Below are 20,599 nucleotides of genomic sequence, written 5' to 3' on the forward strand. Positions count from 1 at the left end.
TGGAGTCTCTGACAGCTGGGTACTGGAGACTCTACTCTCTGGGTCTGGTTGGAGTCTCTGACAGCTGGGTACTGGAGACTCTACTCTCTGGGTCTGGTTGGAGTCTCTGACAGCTGGGTACTGGAGACTCTACTCTCTGGGTCTGGTTGGAGTCTCTGACAGCTGGGTACTGGAGACTCTACTCTCTGGGTCTGGTTGGAGTCTCTGACAGCTGGGTACTGGAGACTCTACTCTCTGGGTCTGGTTGGAGTCTCTGACAGCTGGGTACTGGAGACTCTACTGTCTGGGTCTGGTTGGAGTCTCTGACAGCTGGGTACTGGAGACTCTACTCTCTGGGTCTGGTTGGAGTCTCTGACAGCTGGGTACTGGAGACTCTACTCTCTGGGTCTGGTTGGAGTCTCTGACAGCTGGGTACTGGAGACTCTACTCTCTGGGTCTGGTTGGAGTCTCTGACAGCTGGGTACTGGAGACTCTACTCTACTCTCTGGGTCTGGTTGGAGTCTCTGACAGCTGGGTACTGGAGACTCTACTCTCTGGGTCTGGTTGGAGTCTCTGACAGCTGGGTACTGGAGACTCTACTCTCTGGGTCTGGTTGGAGTCTCTGACAGCTGGGTACTCTTTTTTTATTTATTTATTTTATCTGGTTTTTGAATCTGGTTTTATTGCTGGCTTGAGTTACCTGATGTGGCGGAGAGTTCCATGTAGTCTAATACTGTGTTTCCCAGCCTCTGTTCTGGACCTGGGGACTGTGAAGAGACCTCTGGTTCAATGTCTTGTGTACCGATGAGTGTCCAAACTGCTAGAACAGGCAGTTCGGTACCTTCAACACCTCGCACAAAGACCAATAGTGAGCTAGGAGAGATTGACATGCATGTCGCTGACATTCGCTCACCGTGTACATCTAAGTGCAATACGTGCTGCTCTGTTCTGGACCATCTAAGTGCAATACGTGCTGCTCTGTTCTGGACCATCTAAGTGCAATACGTGCTGCTCTGTTCTGGACCATCTAAGTGCAATACGTGCTGCTCTGTTCTGGACCATCTAAGTGCAATACGTGCTGCTCTGTTCTGGACCATCTAAGTGCAATACGTGCTGCTCTGTTCTGGACCATCTAAGTGCAATACGTGCTGCTCTGTTCTGGACCATCTAAGTGCAATACGTGCTGCTCTGTTCTGGACCATCTGAAATTTGCCGCACACGACCACACAACTAGGCACTAGCCTAACAGGTGTGATAAAACCAGTTTTGTGCTGCAGCTTTGCTAGGTCTTTCTTTGCTGCCGACGACCATATTACCGGACAGTAATCAAGATGGGACAAGACCAGAGCCTGAACAACTAGAATAGTTGATTGTTGTGTAAAAAATGCAGAACATCTTTTTATAACAGACATACAGTGCATTCGGAAAGTTTTCAAACCCCTTGACTTGTTCCACATGTTGTTACGTTACAGCCTTATTCTACAATGGATTACATTTTTTTTTTTTTCTTCATCAATCTACACCCATTCTTTTTTTGTTGCAAATGTGTTAAAAATAAAAATCTGAAATACCTTATTTACATAAGTATTCAGACCCTTTGCTATGAGACTCGAAATTGAGCTCCGGTGCATCCTGTTTCCATTGATCATCCTTGAGATGTCTTTACAACTTGGAGTCCACCTATGGTAAATTCAATTGATTGGACATGATTTGGAAAGGCACACACCGGTCTATATACGGTCCCATAGTTGACAGTGCATGTCAGAGCAAAAACCAAGCCATGAGGTCGAAGAAATTGTCCGTAGAGCTCCGAAACAGGATTTTGTCGAGGCACAGATCTGGGGAACGGTACCAAAACATTTCTGCAGCATTGAATGTCCCCAAGAACACAGTGGCCTCCATCATTCTTAAATGGAAGAAGTTTGGAACCACCAACACTCTTCCTAGAGCAATTGGGGGAGAAGGGCCTGGGACAGGGTGGTGACCAAGAACCCAATGGTCACTCTGACAGAGCTCCAGACTTCCTCTGTGTAGATGGGAGAACCTTCCAGAAGGCCAACCATCTCTACAGCCCTCAACCAATCAGGTCTTTATGGTAGAGTGGCCAGACGGAAGCCACTCCTCAGTAAAAGGCACATGACAGCCCCCTTGGAGTTTGCCAAAAGGCACCTAAAGGACTCTCAGACCATGAGCAACATGATTCTCTGGTCTGATGAAACCAAGATTTAACTCTTTGGCCTGAATGCCAAGCATCACGTCTGGAGGAAACCTGGCACCATCCCTACGGTGAAGCATGGTGGTGGCAGCATCATGCTGTGGGGATGTTTTTCAGCTGCAGGGACTGGGAGACTAGTCAGGATCGAGGGAAAGATGAAAGGAGCAAAGTACAGAGAGATCCTTGATGAAAACCTGCTCCAGCGCACTCAGGACCTCAGACAGGGGTGAAGGTTCAACTTCCAACAGAACAACGACCCTAAGCACACAGCTAAGAAAACACAGGAGTGGCTTCGGGACAAGACTCTGAATGTCCTTTAGTGGGCCAGCCAGAGCCCGGACTTGAACCCGATTGAACATCTCTGGAGAGACCTGAAAATAGCTGTGCAGCGACGCTCCCCATCCAACCTGACAGATCTTAAGAGGATCTGCAGAGAAGAATGGAAGAAACTCCCTAAATACAGGTGTGCCAAGCTTGTAGCGTCATACCCAAGAAGAACCGAGGCTGTAAACACTGCCAAAGGTGCTTCAACACTCACTTCTGTCATCATGAAGTCCTTTGAGAGGCTAGTCAAGGATCATATCACCTCTACCTTACCTGACACCCTAGACCCACTTCAATTTGCTTACCGCCCCAATAGGTCCACAGACGATGCAATCTCCATCACACTGCACACTGCCCTATCCCATCTGGACAAGAGGAATACCTATGTAAGAATGCTGTTCATTGACTATAGCTCAGCATTCAACACCATAGTACCCTCCAAGCTCATCATTAAGCTTGAGGCCCTGGGTCTGAACCCCGTCCTGTGCAACTGGGTCCTGGACTTCCTGACGGGCCGCCCGCAGGTTGTGAAGGTAGGAAACAACACCCTCCACTTCGCTGATCCCCACAAGGGAGCGTGCTCAGCCCCCTCCTGTACTCCCTGTTCACCCATGACTGCATGGCCAAACACGCCTCCAACACAATCATCAAGTTTGCAGACGACACAACAGTAGTAGGCTTGATTACCAACAATGACGAGACAGCCTACAGGGAGGAGGTGAGGGCTCTGGCGGAGTAGTGCCAGGAAATTAACCTCTCCCTCAACGTCAAAAAAATGAAGGAGCTGATCGTGGACTTCAGGAAACAGCAGAGGGAGCACCCCCCTATCCACATCAATGGGACCACAGTGGAGAAGGTGGAAAGCTTCAAGTTCCTCAGCGTACGCATCACTGACGATCTGAAATTGTCCACCCACACAGACAGTGTGGTGAAGAAGGCGCAACAGCGAGGCTGAATAAATTTGGCTTGGCACCTAAAACCCTCACAAACTTTTACAGATGCACAATTGAGAGCATCCTGTTGGGCTGTATCACCGCCTGGTACGGCAACTGCACCACCCACAACCGCAGGGCTCTCCAGAGGGTGGTGCGGTCTGCCCAACGCATCACCGGGGGCACACTGCCTGCCCTCCAGGACACCTACAGCACCCGATGTCACAGGAAGGCCAAAAAGATAATCAAGGACATCAAGCACCCGAGACACAGCCTGTTGACCCTGCTATCATACAGAAGGCGAGGTCAGTACAGGTGCATCAAAGCTGGGACCGAGAGACTGAAAAACAGCTTCTATCTCAAGGCCATCAGACTGTTAAATAGCCATCACTAGCCGGCTACCACCCGGTTACTCAACCCTGCACCTTAGAGGCTACTGCCCTATATACATAGACATGGAATCACTGGTCACTTTAATAATGTTTACATACGCCGTTCCTCATCTCATATGTATATACTGTATTATATTCTATTCTACTGTATTTTAGTCAATGCCACTGCGACATTTAGATGTATGTGTATTGTTGTGAAATGTTAGATATTACTGCACTGTTGGAGCATTTCGCTACACCCGCAATAACATCTGCTAAATATGTGTATGTGACCAATCAGATGTTTTATTTTAATTTTAATTTTTTATTCAGGCTGCAAGGTAAAGATCCTACCAGGGATTATTTATGTATGATGTTGGTAGAATGTATACATTGGGATAGTAGTAAGGATCCTACCAGGGATTATTGATGTATGATGTTGGTAGAATGTATACATTGGGATAGTAGTAAGGATCCTACCAGGGATTATTGATGTATGATGTTGGTAGAATGTATACATTGGGATAGTAGTAAGGATCCTACCAGGGATTATTTATGTATGATGTTGGTAGAATGTATACATTGGGATAGTAGTAAGGATCCTACCAGGGATTATTGATGTATGATGTTGGTAGAATGTATACATTGGGATAGTAGTAAGGATCCTACCAGGGATTATTGATGTATGATGTTGGTAGAATGTATACATTGGGATGGTAGTAAGGATCCTACCAGGGATTATTTATGTATGATGTTGGTAGAATGTATACATTGGGATAGTAGTAAGGATCCTACCAGGGATTATTTATGTATGATGTTGGTAGAATGTATACATTGGGATAGTAGTAAGGATCCTACCAGGGATTATTTATGTATGATGTTGGTAGAATGTATACATTGGGATAGTAGTAAGGATCCTACCAGGGATTATTCATGTATGATGTTGGTAGAATGTATACATTGGGATAGTAGTAAGGATCCTACCAGGGATTATTGATGTATGATGTTGGTAGAATGTATACATTGGGATAGTAGTAAGGATCCTACCAGGGATTATTTATGTATGATGTTGGTAGAATGTATACATTGGGATAGTAGTAAGGATCCTACCAGGGATTATTGATGTATGATGTTGGTAGAATGTATACATTGGGATGGTAGTAAGGATCCTACCAGGGATTATTTATGTATGATGTTGGTAGAATGTATACATTGGGATAGTAGTAAGGATCCTACCAGGGATTATTTATGTATGATGTTGGTAGAATGTATACATTGGGATAGCAGTAAGAGGCCGGTGGGTAAATGACTAAGATTCAAGCCTCCCGTCAGTTAGGGAGATTTGTTTCTTTATTGTGTGTTTAGTTGTACCTTTACCTTCCTGTAGTTGGTCATTTGGAAGGATTCTGAATGGAGGAATGGTCTAAAATCACTCCCAAAGTGTTCTCCAACTCATAAAACATTTTAGATAAAGGCTCAGTGCCGTTATCCTCACAAGGGAGGTATTGAAAGGGAGTGTCAAATTTGACCCCTACCTTTTTGAGAATTTTTTTATTTTTTGTTAAACAAAATCTTTCTCTGAGCAATTTCTCTTAGCAATTGTATAAAATCATTTAATTTCCTTTTTTTTTGCCATACAATATAGCTCAGTATTTGAATTATTTATTTTATACAGTCATTTTTACTCATCTTTATCAAGCGAGTCAATAATTTGGGACCCCATTTTATGGTTCAAAGTTAGAGATACAGTGAGGAGAACAAGTATTTGATACACTGCCGATATTGCAGGTTTTCCTACTTACAAAGCATGTAGAGGTCTGTAATTTTTATCATAAGTACACTTCAACTGCGAGAGACGGAATCTAAAACAAAAATCCAGAAAATCACATTGTATGATTTTTAAGTAATTAATTTGCATTTTATTGCATGACATAAGTATTTGATACATCAGAAAAGCAGAACTTAATATTTGGTACAGAAACCTTTGTTTGCAATTACAGAGATCATACGTTTCCTGTAGGTCTTGACCAGGTTTGCACACACTGCTGCAGGGATTTTGGCCCACTCCTCCATACAGACCTTCTCTAGATCCTTCAGGTTTCGGGGCTGTCGCTGGGCAATACGGACTTTCAGCTCCCTCCAAAGATTTTCTATTGGGTTCAGGTCTGGAGACTGGCTAGGCCACTCCAGGACCTTGAGATGCTTCTTACGGTGCCACTCCTTAGTTGCCTTGCCTGTGTGTTTCGGGTTGTTGTCATGCTGGAAGACCCAGCCACGACCCATCTTCAACGCTCTTACTGAGGGAAGGAGGTTGTTGGCCAAGATCTCGCGATACATGGCCCCATCCATCCTCCCCTCAATACGGTGCAGTCGTCCTGTCCCCTTTGCAGAAAAGCATCCCCAAATAATTATGTTTCCACCTCCATGCTTCACGGTTGGGATGGTGTTCTTGGAGTTGTACTCATCCTTCTTCTTCCTCCAAACACGGCGAGTGGAGTTTAGACCAAAAAGCTCTATTTTTGTCTCATCAGACCACATGACCTTCTCCCATTCCTCCTCTGGATCATCCAGATAGTCATTGGCAAACTTCAGACGGGCCTGGACATGCACTGGCTTGAGCAGGGGGACCTTGCGTGCACTGCAGGATTTTAATCCATGACGGTGTAGTGTGTACTAATGGTTTTCTTTGAGACTGTGGTCCCAGCTCTCTTCAGGTCATTGACCATGTCCTGCCGTGTAGTTCTGGGCTGATCCCTCACCTTCCTCATGATCATTGATGCCCCACGAGGTGAGATCTTGCATGGAGCACCAGACCGAGGATGATGGACCATCATCTTGAACTTCTTCCATTTTCTAATAATTGCGCCAACAGTTGTTGCCTTCTCACCAAGCTGCTTGCCTATTGTCCTGTAGCCCATCCCAGCCTTGTGCAGGTCTACAATTTTATCCCTGATGTCCTTACACAGCTCTCTGGTCTTGGCCATTGTGGAGAGGTTGGAGTTTGTTTGATTGAGTGTGTGGACAGGTGTCTTTTATACAGGTAACGAGTTCAAACAGGTGCAGTTAATACAGGTAATGAGTGGAGAACAGGAGGGCTTCTTAAAGAAAAACTAACAGGTCTGTGAGAGCCGGAATTCTTACTGGTTGGTAGGTGATCAAATACTTATGTCATGCAATAAAATGCAAATTAATTATTTAAAAATCATACCATTTAATTTTTTGGATTTTTGTTTTAGATTCCGTCTCTCACAGTTGAAGTGTACCTATGATAAAAATGACAGACCTCTACATGCTTTGTAAGTAGGAAAACCTGCAAAATCGGCAGTGTATCAAATACTTGTTCTCCCCACTGTATGTTGAAACTGGATCCATCATAATGATTCAACATTTTAAAGTATGCCATGGCCTTTACTGGCCAAAGGTTAAACTACTGTTCTGTTAATGCTATACTATGGTGTTGTGCCACTAGACTTTGACCAGATATTATTGCATCCAAAGATCAACTGTACCTAGAACACAGATACAGAGCCACTTGTCATCAGGAAGGTGCTCTCTCAGCAGAACGGAAAATATCTCAATGACTTGACATGTTCTGGTTGTGAATTCAGGCTACAAGGTAAGAATCTTCCAAGGGATTATTGTAAAGTGTGTAGGGAAATTAAATATATGGTGTTATTATAGTATAGAGAATGACAGTAAAACACTCAGATCTAACAGTCCATTTCACCTGGGACAGGTACGTGACAGTTCAATCATACAAAATGGCGCTAACTGGGCGTAGGCAAGTCAAATTCAAAAACATATTGTTCATATCTCGTATTATAGGATTCGTATATCGTGGTTATTTTACAATTTGTACAAATGTTGATGTATCATAGTTCTAAATCATCTTTCAAAATATCAGAACATTTGTTGTTTTCAAAATTACAATGAGCTCCTACTTCCTGTGTAATTTGGTATGAAACCTGAACGTACTTTTCTTAACATTGATATTATGAATTAAATTCAATAATATCATAATTATAGCAGACCTGTTGAACAAAGCAACACACTAGAATGAGTGGAATTATTACAAGAGAAAGTGAGACATTATTATCATTTTTATTTTATTTTAGTTTTAGATCAGCTTTAATATTTCAGATAGATTGTAACTTCCATCAATCCCCCATTATTATTATTATTACTATTAGTTCCACTACATGGAGAAAAGGTTAACAATATCAGTCATGACATTTTACATTTTAGTCATTTAGCAGACGCTCTTATCCAGAGCGACTTACATGAGCAATTAGGGTTAAGTGCCTTGCTTAAGAGCACATCGACAGATTTTTCACCTAGTCGGCTCGGGGATTAGAACCAGCGACCTTTCGGTTACTGGCATAATGCTCTTACCCACTAAGCTACCTGCTCACTAAACTATGTGTTGATGTGATTGCATTAAATCACCTGACTGTTTGGACGTGTCTGTTAGTAAATGTTTTATTTCTAAGAGATAATGAATAAAATAGAACAATTGACCTTCAATAATTAGTTGTCACTGTGTTAACCACAACCAAACTGTTGGATCTCTGTTTAGGGGTCAGTGCTCTAAAATGAGTCTCTCTGGGGAGAGAGAGGAGGGGGGCCCTGCCTCTAAAATGAGTCTCTCTGGGGAGAGAGAGGAGGGGGTCCCTGCCTCTAAAATGAGTCTCTCTGGAGAGAGAGAGGAGGGGGGCCCTGCCTCTAAAATGAGTCTCTCTGGAGAGAGAGAGGAGGGGGGCTCTACCTCTAAAATGAGTCTCTCTGGGGGACATGACACCAAAGCTAAGAGGTGAGATAAAAATGTTGTTTAAGAATTTATAAGGAGTTTATTTCTAAAACGTTATATATCCACATTTTTTTCACGTTTTCACGTTTGTTATTTTACATCAGAAATGATTGCTTATGGGTACCTTCATGTGCGTGTAAAATATTGTTGTTCTAAGATTTTAATTAATAGATTTTTGCGTATTAATTTTTGTTAAGCAAAACGCTATATAGCTGGAATGAAATGTTTGTATCCTGTATATTTGACTGTGATATGTGGATGTCTCACCAGCACACACACACACACACACACACACCCACACACACACACACACACACACACACACACACACACACACACAGACACATCTTTACCATCATACACACACACATCTATAGAAGTTTTGCATGACAATCATTTAGCCTACTCTTAGTTATTGTCTAATATGTTGTCATGCAGAACCTTATTGTTTTTACTAATTCTGATCGTTGTTACAAGCGGAATTTTTACAATATTACCGTCAAATCAACACACTCTTCACTCCTGTTTTAAACAACAAGGGTTCTATCACTTGCTTAATATATGGAACCACTAAAGGTTCTATATAGAAACCTTTTATAGGGTTCTTTGATCAGAACTCTAGAGGTTCTTCTTCCCTGAACCAAAATGGCTCCATATAGAACCCTGCATGGTGTCATTTATGAATTATGGCTACTACTATTAAATAGGAATATTTTTAGCTAAGAATATAATTTATAGGAAAATAGGAATGGTTGAAAAATCCCAATATTCATTAAAAATTATCCTTAGAAATAGCAGTGCTGGGGGTTTGGAAAGCCATAGTCAGTCAATCAACAATAGAACAATACTCTTATGAAAAATATTGATCTTTAACTTACAGTCTGTGGATACTATGCGACTAGAAAGGTTAAAAATGCATGTATGACATCACAGCGCAGCTGAAAAAAATATGGCAGGTGGAAATCAAAAGAGGATGTTCTACGGAGATAGGTGGGCGGGGCTGAGAGTAGCAGAGGGGTGGGATTAAAAAAGATCATGATCGGTAATAGTCATTACTGTAAACACTATAGATGTCTGAGTACTATCTATCCAAAATGTAATGTGTATAATTAATTATTATTATTATATATATAAAAAAAGTAATTACTGTGTATGAAAGTATTGTATGGGGGGTAGAATTTATCTTCGTTATATTCAAACACACTGGTGGCCAGGGAGGCATCTCTTTGTTCGAACGATGGCCCAACTCTGGCTGACTTCTTTACAATACAATACATTACAATACAGTACAACTTTGTCCATTAGTTCCAGCAAACAACAAAAATGTATTTTCTGCTCCGTTCATAACCCCCCCAAACAGCAGACCTCACACATACAGTTGAGACCAGCACAGGTTCAAGCTGCAGTGCAGCGCCCCTGGATAGAGAGCATGTTGTGGGGTTAAGGGCCTTGCTCAAGGGCCCAACGAAAGGTGATTGTTTTGAGGACGTGGACCCAGCAGCCCTCCAGGGGTCAGATCAATTCCGTCCGTTCTTTCCAGTGCCCGGCCCGGGATTCAAACTGGACACTTTTCGGCCACAGGTCCAACGCCTGCCACAGCTCCAACTCATTTGCCCCTGGGCGAAAACCTGAGTTAATATTCAGAAATAAGCATGAGTTAATCTGCCAAAATGAAGACAACATGTTATGCAGACATCATTATTATGATAACATACATGCAGTTGTCATCAGCAGCAGCCACAAGAGAGAGAGCCTATGATAGTTCTGGGTAACTGCCAGACTGAGCAAAACATAGATAGTGTGTTAAAAGACATGTAATGATTAACTAGGCTATTGAATCACCAACATTTATTATACATCATTATTATACAGAAATCATTGTCAAAAGCTGAAGAGAAACTGTTGCATGTAGGTCTATATTATTTATGGATTGATCATATAGAAATATAGAAACATTATTTAAACTACTCCAAAGCAATTACATGTGGCGCAGGAACCACTGACTCACTGCATTATTATATAGTATTATCAAGACACCTGCTGTTAATTCTTAACTGGTTAGGACAGCTCATGAGGTGTACTAAATATCTACCGACTAGGTGGGACTAGAGGCTTCATGCATAGCTTTAATTTATACCCATAAGAGTAAAATGTCTTTCTTCTCAGCACTTATACGACCAATGTTCTACTCTGAGACACTTTGTTATTAAAAAACTTTGAATGTTTGTTTTACATATAAAAATAAATAAATGAATATTACTAATGTAAGCCAGTATAAAGACTGGGTTATGTATGCACTCACTAACTGTAAGTCGCTCTGGATAAGAGCGTCTGCTAAGTGATTAAAATGTAAATGTATTGTGTTGCTCTGCTCATGTCCGCGTTCTGGAACTGCCCGCGTCCACGTACAGAACTGTCCGCGTCCACGTACAGAACTGTCCGCGTCCACGCCCAGAACTGCCCGCGTCCACGGACGGTTTGGCGCCAAGCATATTGTTCAGTTACGCGCTGAGTGGACTGAGGTGATGTTGGGGAACAACGACAGAGTTTGTTACAGTGTTGAGACGCCGAAGTTTATTGTTCAATTAGCTTTTTTGCGTAATGGTCAGTGACAGTATGAGTGTAGCCAGATCCTTTTCACTCGCTATCCTTGTTTCATCTTGTGGTTCACCGGATTCGTCATCATCCTCGAGGGACAGACGAACGACCTGCTAGCTAGCCAAGCTAGTCGGTACAGCTAGCTAAGCTAGCTACCACTACATCATCACCGGCTGCCTGCTTTTCTTGTGGACCGATGGAGCTCTGTTGGTGTAACCATACAGGAGAGGAAGTACAAACCAACGACGCTAGACAGAGAGGAATATGCTTAAGCAAAAGGCAGTTTATTAAACACAGAGATATCTGTTACTGTTAGCTAACATGCATGGGATCCTGCTAATTAACATGCATGGACCTAATCATATAGCACTCTATTAGTGTCAGCTGAGAAGGATCCTTAAACAGAGTTTACAGCATTACTTTATACAATGTAACACAAAAGGAGGGGTCCTTCTTCTAGTCCCTTGATTGGTTCCCGAGGCGTAGGAGGCGGGTCTGCTCTGTCCAGAGCAGATGCCCCATTGGTGCACGGCAGAGTCCTCTGCCCTTGGCACCCGACCAGTAGAGGGGGGTTGAGAATGAGTGTGCGTGCAAATGAAAGGTTTGTGTGTCAAAGAACTCTTGAGAAGCAACAAGTGGGGGCCGAGGAGGAACTGATTATCCTGTTATCACACTCCTTTAAGATTAGGCCATTTGGTGACAATGGTGTTCTCCTTTGTCCTTTGTTTGCTACTCAACAGTTTATGCACAGAACAGTACGCTGTTAGTATCAGACACATGACACAGAACAGTACGCTGTTATTGAAAACAAGCTCCTGACCTAAATAGGTCTTGCACAACATCTTACACAACATATTACTCAGATCAATCTATTACATTTTATATTCACTACGACAAATATATTTACTACGACAGCTCCCGGGTTGTTTCTTCCACCTGTTAAATACCGTGGAGGGCTTCTCCCTCTCTCGTTGACGGATGCTGGCTACCTACCATCCCTCTGTCCATTTCTCCTCTCTTCACTAGATGGACGGTAACTTTTGTGTTTAACCCCTCTGTGTCCAAGGACTGAACTTTTGAATATTATTTTTCGGGGCGCCTCAAGTGACATTTTTTACAACGTTTATTTCTGATCAAATTAGTTCATTGCATCCGCCATGGAGCCCAGTTTCATAATATTACCTTCTGTCCCTGGTTATGAAGTAATTGCGAAAAAACAGGCCTTATGTTTGGGCATTTTTACCCTGCAAGCTCCTATTAGTTCTACTGTAGGTTTATCTCAGGTAACTTATTATTAACAAGGTTATGGTTACTTGGTGAGCGCGCTCACTGTTAACCTGAGTACATGTTGTGGTGAGCCACATTCTATGAGGTGTTGTCTGGCGCAAAGCCATCAAACGTTAAACATTTTCTGGTCATGGTTAAACATATTTGTTTTAAGAAAAAAGTGTACAATTTAAACAAAACGCATGTCCCTGTCCTCTTTTTCAAGATGTGGCAGATTTAAACAGCCAGAATACTTTTTTTAATTAAGAAATAACAATTTTTCTGATGACTTGTTGTTTCTAAATGGCTGCTGGGTAATTTGATATGCATCGAAATCTTCGTTCGTAGGCATCAAATTGAGCGAATGCTGCGCAGGTTCACTGAGTTGCAAACCAAATGGGTATAATGGGGTGATTGTTGTCTAATCAGGTGGTCTAGCTAATGGATTTGTAGATCTGACGCAGTTGCTACCTCAGATTATGAGCCTAGCAAGTGTCATATAGCTCAGTTGGTACAGCATGGTGCTTGCAACGCCAGGGTTGTGGGTTCGTTTCCCACGGGGGGCCAGTATGAAAATGTATGCACTCAATAACTGTAAGTCGCTCTGGATAAGAGCGTTTGCTAAATATGTAAAATGTAAATTTAAAATGAATGAATGTAGTACCCACAGATGGCCAAAGGGAGGCGCAAGAGTGCTATAAACCCATACTGTTTTTTGCCATAAAAACCCTAAACCTAACAATCAATCAAATGTATTTATAAAGCCCTTTTTTACACCAGCAGATGTCACAAAGTGCTATACAGAAACTCTTACCCTACTTATACCTATTTTAGCCGTAACACTAACCCCTAATTCTAGGGTAGGGTAGCCTAGAACACTTATAGAAACTATTTTATTAATAATATTATCTTAGTAAATACAATTATAGTATTAAATAGTGTTTTGATTATTTTGTTGTTATTTTATTATATGTATAATAGCAAGACAGAACACTTGATAAATAAGACACATTTGTTTTATTTTTCAAATGTGTTTTGAATTGGGTGACCTAGTAACCTCTGTGTGAGTCCAGCAATTGGCGTGATCTAATACACTTTATTTCTCAGCTCCCTCACCAATGTCTGTACGTGAATTAATAACTTTTAATAGCTAAATATTTCCAATACATGGTGGCATAAGACCACAAAGCATCAGTTATAGACTACAAGCAGCAATATGATTGACATAAAATAGCATGCAACCAAATACTATATGTCCCATGATTTTCTGAAATGGTCACTCATTACTTTAGTTAGCTATATATCTCGTATTAGGCCTGTGATGCTTTTGGAAGAGCAATTAAATAGTGACTATAGCAGGTGTTGAACCCCGGGTAAATAATCACTAGTCAGATGCTCCAACCTCAACCCTAATATACATTCATTTTTAAATATCTAATATTACGATTAAACAACCAAGGAATAGATAAGACAAGAGTGCATCTTCCAGCCCGCCAATAAATTAGATCGTGCAACCCTCGTGGTTAGCAAATGTACCTCAACATGCCCCTCGCTTGTGCTAGAAGGCAGAGTGCTCGCTGCTGGTTGATGAATCTGACAATGACTGTACCAGGAAGATACGTTTTTCTCGACCAGAGGTGACTAAATTAATGTTCAGGCTTATTGATAATCGTTACAGTAATGAAGTATAATTTCAAAACATGAGCATAAAAACAGCTAATAATAAACATGAATCATCATTATATTATTTCACAGTAATCTGTTAAATGCTTTTTCAGTCGTTCCTCTTGCGTTAGCAGTGTGGAAAGGGACAGTAAAAAGCGTGTGCAGGAGTTTTCCTGTGAGGGGGAGTGGTGGTGTATCCAGGGAGAAAACTAAACTAACCTTCTGAAATGTCATTCGTGGTCTTACGCTCCCATCTATTGGAATTATTTAACAACTGCAGTAGTACTGAATAAAGTATATCCTTACTAAAGTAGTAATTACTCAGAATTGCAAAATATGACATTTTCTAGTTAATTTTACCACTTACAACCATAAAATAACCATTTATAGTATAACAAACAATGAAACTGACATAAACCAAAAACACCATACATTTAGTTAACTATATATATTTAAAAACTATTTATTTAGATGGGTGACATTATCTGCCAAAGTAACACCACTGTAGATAAAGAAGAGCTCTCCAGTAGGTGAACCAAAACATTCAAAGACCATTTTCTCAAAATTGAGGTTACAAGTTTATCATCTTTCAAAGCAGAATTACTTTCCCATTGTTCCTTAACTGTAGTGTATGATATACCTTTTTTCTAGCTGAGTCTCTACTTTTATCCAATGTAAAAAAATAAACATTTCAAATTTTACTACATAACATCAAATCGAGCCGGTCGACCACATTTGACTGTGTAAAACCTAACAGTACTACTTATTTATCTGAGAGTGAGGCAGAAATATATTACTACTGTGTAAAACCTAGCAGTACTACTTATTTCTCTGAGAGTGAGGCAGATATATTATTACTGTGTAAAACCTAGCAGTACTACTTATTTATCTGAGAGTGAGGCAGATATATATTACTACTGTGTAAAACCTAGCAGTACTACTTATTTCTCTGAGAGTGAGGCAGCTATATATTACTACTGTGTAAAACCTAGCAGTACTACTTATTTCTCTGAGAGTGAGGCAGATATATATTATTACTGTGTAAAACCTAGCAGTACTACTTATTTCTCTGAGAGTGAGGCAAATATATATATTACTACTGTGTAAAACCTAGCAGTACTACTTATTTCTCTGAGAGTGAGGCAGCTATATATTACTACTGTGTAAAACCTAGCAGTACTACTTATTTCTCTGAGAGTGAGGCAGATATATATTACTACTGTGTAAAACCTAGCAGTACTACTTATTTCTCTGAGAGTGAGGCATATATATATTACTACTGTGTAAAACCTAGCAGTACTACTTATTTCTCTGAGAGTGAGGCCGATATATATTATTACTGTGTAAAACCTAGCAGTACTACTTATTTCTCTGAGATTGAGGAAGATATATATTATTACTGTGTAAAACCTAGCAGTACTACTTATTTCTCAGAGAGTGAGGCAGATATATATTACAACTGTGTAAAACCTAGCAGTACTACTTATTTCTCAGAGAGTGAGGAAGATATATATTACTACTGTGTAAAGCCTAGCAGTACTACTTATTTCTCTGAGAGTGAGGCAAATATATATTACTACTGTGTAAAACCTAGCAGTACTACTTATTTCTCAGAGAGTGAGGCAGATATATATTACTACTGTGTAAAACCTAGCAGTACTACTTATTTCTCAGAGAGTGAGGCAGATATATATATTATTACTGTGTAAAACCTAGCAGTACTACTTATTTCTCAGAGAGTGAGGCAGAAATATATTACTACTGTGTAAAACCTAGCAGTACTACTTATTTCTCAGAGATTAAGGCAGATATATATTACTACTGTGTAAAACCTAGCAGTACTACTTATTTCTCTGAGAGTGAGGCAAATATATATTACTACTATGTAAAACCTAGCAGTACTACTTATTTCTCAGAGAGTGAGGCTGATATATATTACTGCTGTGTAAAACCTAGCAGTACTACTTATTTCTCAGAGAGTGAGGCAGATATATATTACTACTGTGTAAAACCTAGCAGTACTACTTATTTCTCAGAGAGTGAGGCAGCTATATATATTACTACTGTGTAAAACCTAGCAGTACTACTTATTTCTCAGAGAGTGGGGCAGATATATATTACTACTGTGTAAAACCTAGCAGTACTACTTATTTCTCAGAGAGTGAGGCAGATATATTATTACTGTGTAAAACCTAGCAGTACTACTTATTTCTCTGAGAGTGAGGCAGATATATAGCATATGCAAAAAAAACACATCTCTGAAATGACACCATCAAGTGATAGATTTTAAACAAATACATGTCTGTCATTGAACAACCCCATGCCATGATTAGATAGTGAAAAAACACACCAATCTCTTTCATAATTTCTTTAAACAATAAAATCTAATTCACCAACATTTCTGAAAATGGATATATAGCGTTTTGGAATGAAACTCTTGTTTCCCCATCTGAGCTCAGAGTAGATGAGAGACGTAATGTTTGTCTCTGTTGTGTTGAAGTCCAATCAAGCAGGAGAGACCAGCCTCCCCTGTACCCAGCTGTGTGTCCATGAAGAGTGACTGGTCTATGCTTCTACCTATAGAGTTTAGAGAGGGAGACTTTTCTACTGAACAAAGGTAAGAAGAACTCATGGGTCATGGTCAGTGAGTTAAACAACACTGTCTCTAGTCATTTCTCCTCTCCCATTTTACCATTTCTTTTTGTTGTTTTCAAAATCCATAGGCTAAACCTTTTTTCCATTCTCATAGTCCTGAAACAATATTAACACAACATTCCCTCCCTGTGTGTGTGTGTGTGTGTGTGTGTGTGTGTGTGTGTGTGTGTGTGTGTGTGTGTGTGTGTGTGTGTGTGTGTGTGTGTGTGTGTGTGTGTGTGTGTGTGTGTGTGTGCACTCCCTGGATGAGGAAATGTAATGTCATGTTTTGTCCACAGAAACCAACAGGAGAGATCAGAGTGAGAGATTCTCAGTGGTCAGTCTTCCCAGAGTCATCAAACAGACCTGGCCTCCATATTCAGTGTATGTGGTCCTGTTATGTACATTTGTTTTGGTTTACCTCAAGTAAAGTTGATCTGTCAATCATTCATTAATATGTTAATGAGAAAGCATTTAGTCTCTTGCTTAACTTATTTACTTGATTTATTTCAGTTGCTTGAAGAGAATATTATGACATTTGTGAAGAACGAGCTGAAGATGTTCAAGAGGATTCTTAGTCCAGAACTCCCAGAAGGCTTTGAGATTCAGAAGCAGGATAAGGAAGTGGTGGATGCTGAAGATGAGAAGCAGGAGAGCAGTGCCAGAGAGGGGGCTCTGAAGATCACACTGCACGTCCTGAGGAAAATGAACCAGAAGGAGCTTGCTGACACACTGGAGAAAAGTAAGAGCTGTCTGCCTCATGTTGAATGCTGTTTTAGAACATTTAAAAGCTGTAGCTAAAGTACAGCTAAAGTAGCTGTGTAACTCAATGATATTGTAGCAGCCTTAACACAACACCTAGTGACCTCATCAAGTAGCAGCAGGGATGTGTTGTGTTGAGAGAGAGAGAGAGAGACAGAGAGAGAGAGAGACAGAGAGAGAGAGAGAGAGAGAGAGAGAGACAGAGAAGAGGAGAGACAGAGGAGAGAGAGAGAGAGAGAGAGAGAGAGAGAGAGAGAGAGAGAGAGAGAGAGAGAGAGAGAGAGAGAGAGAGAGAGAGAACCAATCAATACTACTATAATCAGTCACACCAGTCTGTAATGCATTATGAAAACATTTATACAGTCAGTTAAGAGAATAAAGTATTATAATTTAAAATGTTATAACAGTTCTAGAATTATGTAGGCATTAAAACAGACGTAATATTAATATCCTCTGTGTTATTTCTAGATTCAGATGAGCTTGCTGTGATTTGCCAACGTCAACTCAAATCTAATCTAAAGAAGAAGTTTCAATGTGTATTTGAGGGGATCGCTAAACAAGGAAACCCAACACTTCTCAATAAGATCTACACAGAGCTCTACATCACAGAGGGTGGAACAGGAGAGGTCAATAATGAACATGAGCTGAGGCAGATTGAGACAACAACCAGGAAACAAGCAAATCCAGAGACTGCAATCAAATGTAACGACATCTTCAAACCCTTAACTGGACAAGACAAACTTATCAGAACTGTGCTGACAAAGGGAGTCGCTGGCTTTGGAAAAACAGTCTCTGTGCAGAAGTTCATTCTGGACTGGGCTGAAGGAATAGCAAATCAGGATGTCCAATTTGTATTTTCATTCCCTTTTCGGGAGCTGAATTTGATGAAAGGGGAAAAACACACTTTGATTGAACTTCTCAATCACTTCTCAAAGGAAACCAAAGAATCAAGAATCTCCAACTATGACAAGTACAAAGTTCTGTTCATCTTTGATGGTCTGGATGAGTGTCGACTGCCCTTAGACTTCCAGAAGAACAAGATTTGTTTTGACGTCACAGAGTCAACCTCAGTGGATGTTCTGCCGACAAATCTCATCAAGGGAAATCTGCTTCCCTCTGCTCTCCTCTGGATAACTACCCGACCTGCAGCAGCCAATCAGATCCCTTCAGTGTGTGTTGACCAGGTGACAGAGGTACGAGGGTTCAATGACCCACAGAAAGAGGAGTATTTTAGGAAGAGATTCAGTGATGAGGACCTGGCCAGCAGAATCATCTCACACATAAAGAAATCAAGGAGCCTCCACATCATGTGCCACATTCCAGTCTTCTGTTGGATTTCTGCAATAGTCCTTGAACCAATGCTGAAACATAAGAGAAAAGAGATGCCCAAGACCCTGACTGAGATGTACTCACACCTTGTGGAGTTTCATACCAAACAGAAGAATGAAAAGTATCTTGGGAAAGAAGAGACAGGTCCACACTGGAATAAAGAGAGCGTTCTGTCACTGGGAAAACTGGCTTTTCAACAGCTTGTGAATGGCAATCTGATTTTCTATGAAGAAGACCTGAAAGAGGTTGGAATTGATGTCAATGAAGCCTCAGTGTACTCAGGATTGTGCACACAGCTCTTTAAAGAGGAATGTGGGCTGTACCAGGACAAGGTGTACTGCTTCGTGCATCTGAGCATTCAGGAGTTTCTGGCTGCTGTATATGTGTTCCTCTCATTCATCAACAACAATGAGAATCTAATGGCCGAACCGCAAGTTACTGAACTTACTGTCTACAAGAGTGCTGTGGATAAAGCCTTACAAAGTGAGACAGGAAACCTGGACCTGTTCCTCCGCTTCCTTCTGGGCCTCTCACTGGAGTCCAATCAGAAGTACTTACGAGGTCTACTGACAAAGACAAGAAGCAGCTCACAGAGCCATGAAGAAACAGTCAAGTACATCAAGGAGAAGATCAGGGAGAATCCCTCTCCAGAGAGGTGCATCAATCTGTTCCACTGTCTGAATGAACTGAATGACCATTCTCTAGTGAAGGAGATCCAAAGCTACCTGAGATCAGGAAGTCTCTCAAAAGCCAAACTGTCACCTGCACAGTGGTCAGCTCTGGTCTTTGTGTTGCTGACTTCAGAAAAGGAGCTGGATGTGTTTGACCTGAAGAAATACTCCAGATCAGAGAAAGGTGTTCTGAGGCTGCTGCCAGTGGTCAAAGCCTCCAGAGCTGCTCTGTGAGTAAATAAAAGTATATTTAAGTACTAATCATCAGGAAGAAATATTCAGTAGAGAAATATATGTATTATTGAAAAACATATTGAATCAATGCATTGATGTTCACATTAGTATAACAATATGACCATACCATTCTAGGAGACGGAAGATGAATCTATATGTTGTTTGAGAGAATAAACCAAATGCATCTGCCATTGTCCTTCTACACTACTGGTGTTAAATTAACAGTGTGTTTGTGAAATCATGATGATCTCTTTGCAGGCTGTCAGGCTGTGGAGTCACAGAGGAAAACTGTGCTTCTCTGGTCTCAGCTCTGAAGTCAAACCCCTCACACCTGAGAGAGCTGGATCTGAGTAACAATGACCTGAAGGATTCAGGAGTGAAGCTGCTCTCTGCTGGACTGGGGAATCCCCACTGTAAACTGGAGACTCTGAGGTCAGTATTCCTTTAGTTGGTCAACAAGTGATAACTGTTCACCAGATCCACATGTGTTTACCAGGCACACATAGTCCACACCATATGTGTTTGGACAGTGAAGCTTACAGTTTTAAATTTGGTGCTATGCTCCAGCATTTTGGATTTCAGATAGAATGTTTCATATTAGGTAAAACAGTACAGAATGTCACCTTTTATTTGAGGATATTTTCATACATATCTGTGTTACTGTTTAGAAATGAAAGCACTTTATGTATCTAGTACTCCCATTTGTATATGTATTAATTATTTGGACATATTCACTTATATTGTTTTAAAGTAGTCATAAGTTTAGTATTTGGTCCCATATTCCTTACCCACAGTGATTACGTCAAGCTTGT

The 20,599-nt window shown here is 41.0% G+C and overlaps 1 protein-coding gene across 1 annotated transcript; it reads left to right on the top strand.

The window, feature by feature from the left end:
* Window positions 1–16,782: 16,782 nt before the first annotated feature.
* LOC311117731 (NLR family CARD domain-containing protein 3-like) lies at window positions 16,783–18,802 on the top strand (the record flags this gene model as incomplete). The annotated part of the gene is made up of 4 exons (XM_084192653.1): window positions 16,783–17,175; window positions 17,305–17,533; window positions 18,022–18,746; window positions 18,788–18,802. Exons 2-4 carry the CDS (start codon window positions 17,323–17,325, stop codon window positions 18,800–18,802), a joined length of 951 nt encoding a protein of 316 aa, XP_084048779.1. The 5' UTR covers window positions 16,783–17,175; window positions 17,305–17,322.
* Window positions 18,803–20,599: the final 1,797 nt, after the last annotated feature.

This window comes from Coregonus lavaretus (assembly GCF_964263955.1).
Source record: "Coregonus lavaretus genome assembly, contig: HAP1_SCAFFOLD_492, whole genome shotgun sequence".
Taxonomy (NCBI): Eukaryota; Metazoa; Chordata; class Actinopteri; order Salmoniformes; family Salmonidae; genus Coregonus; species Coregonus lavaretus.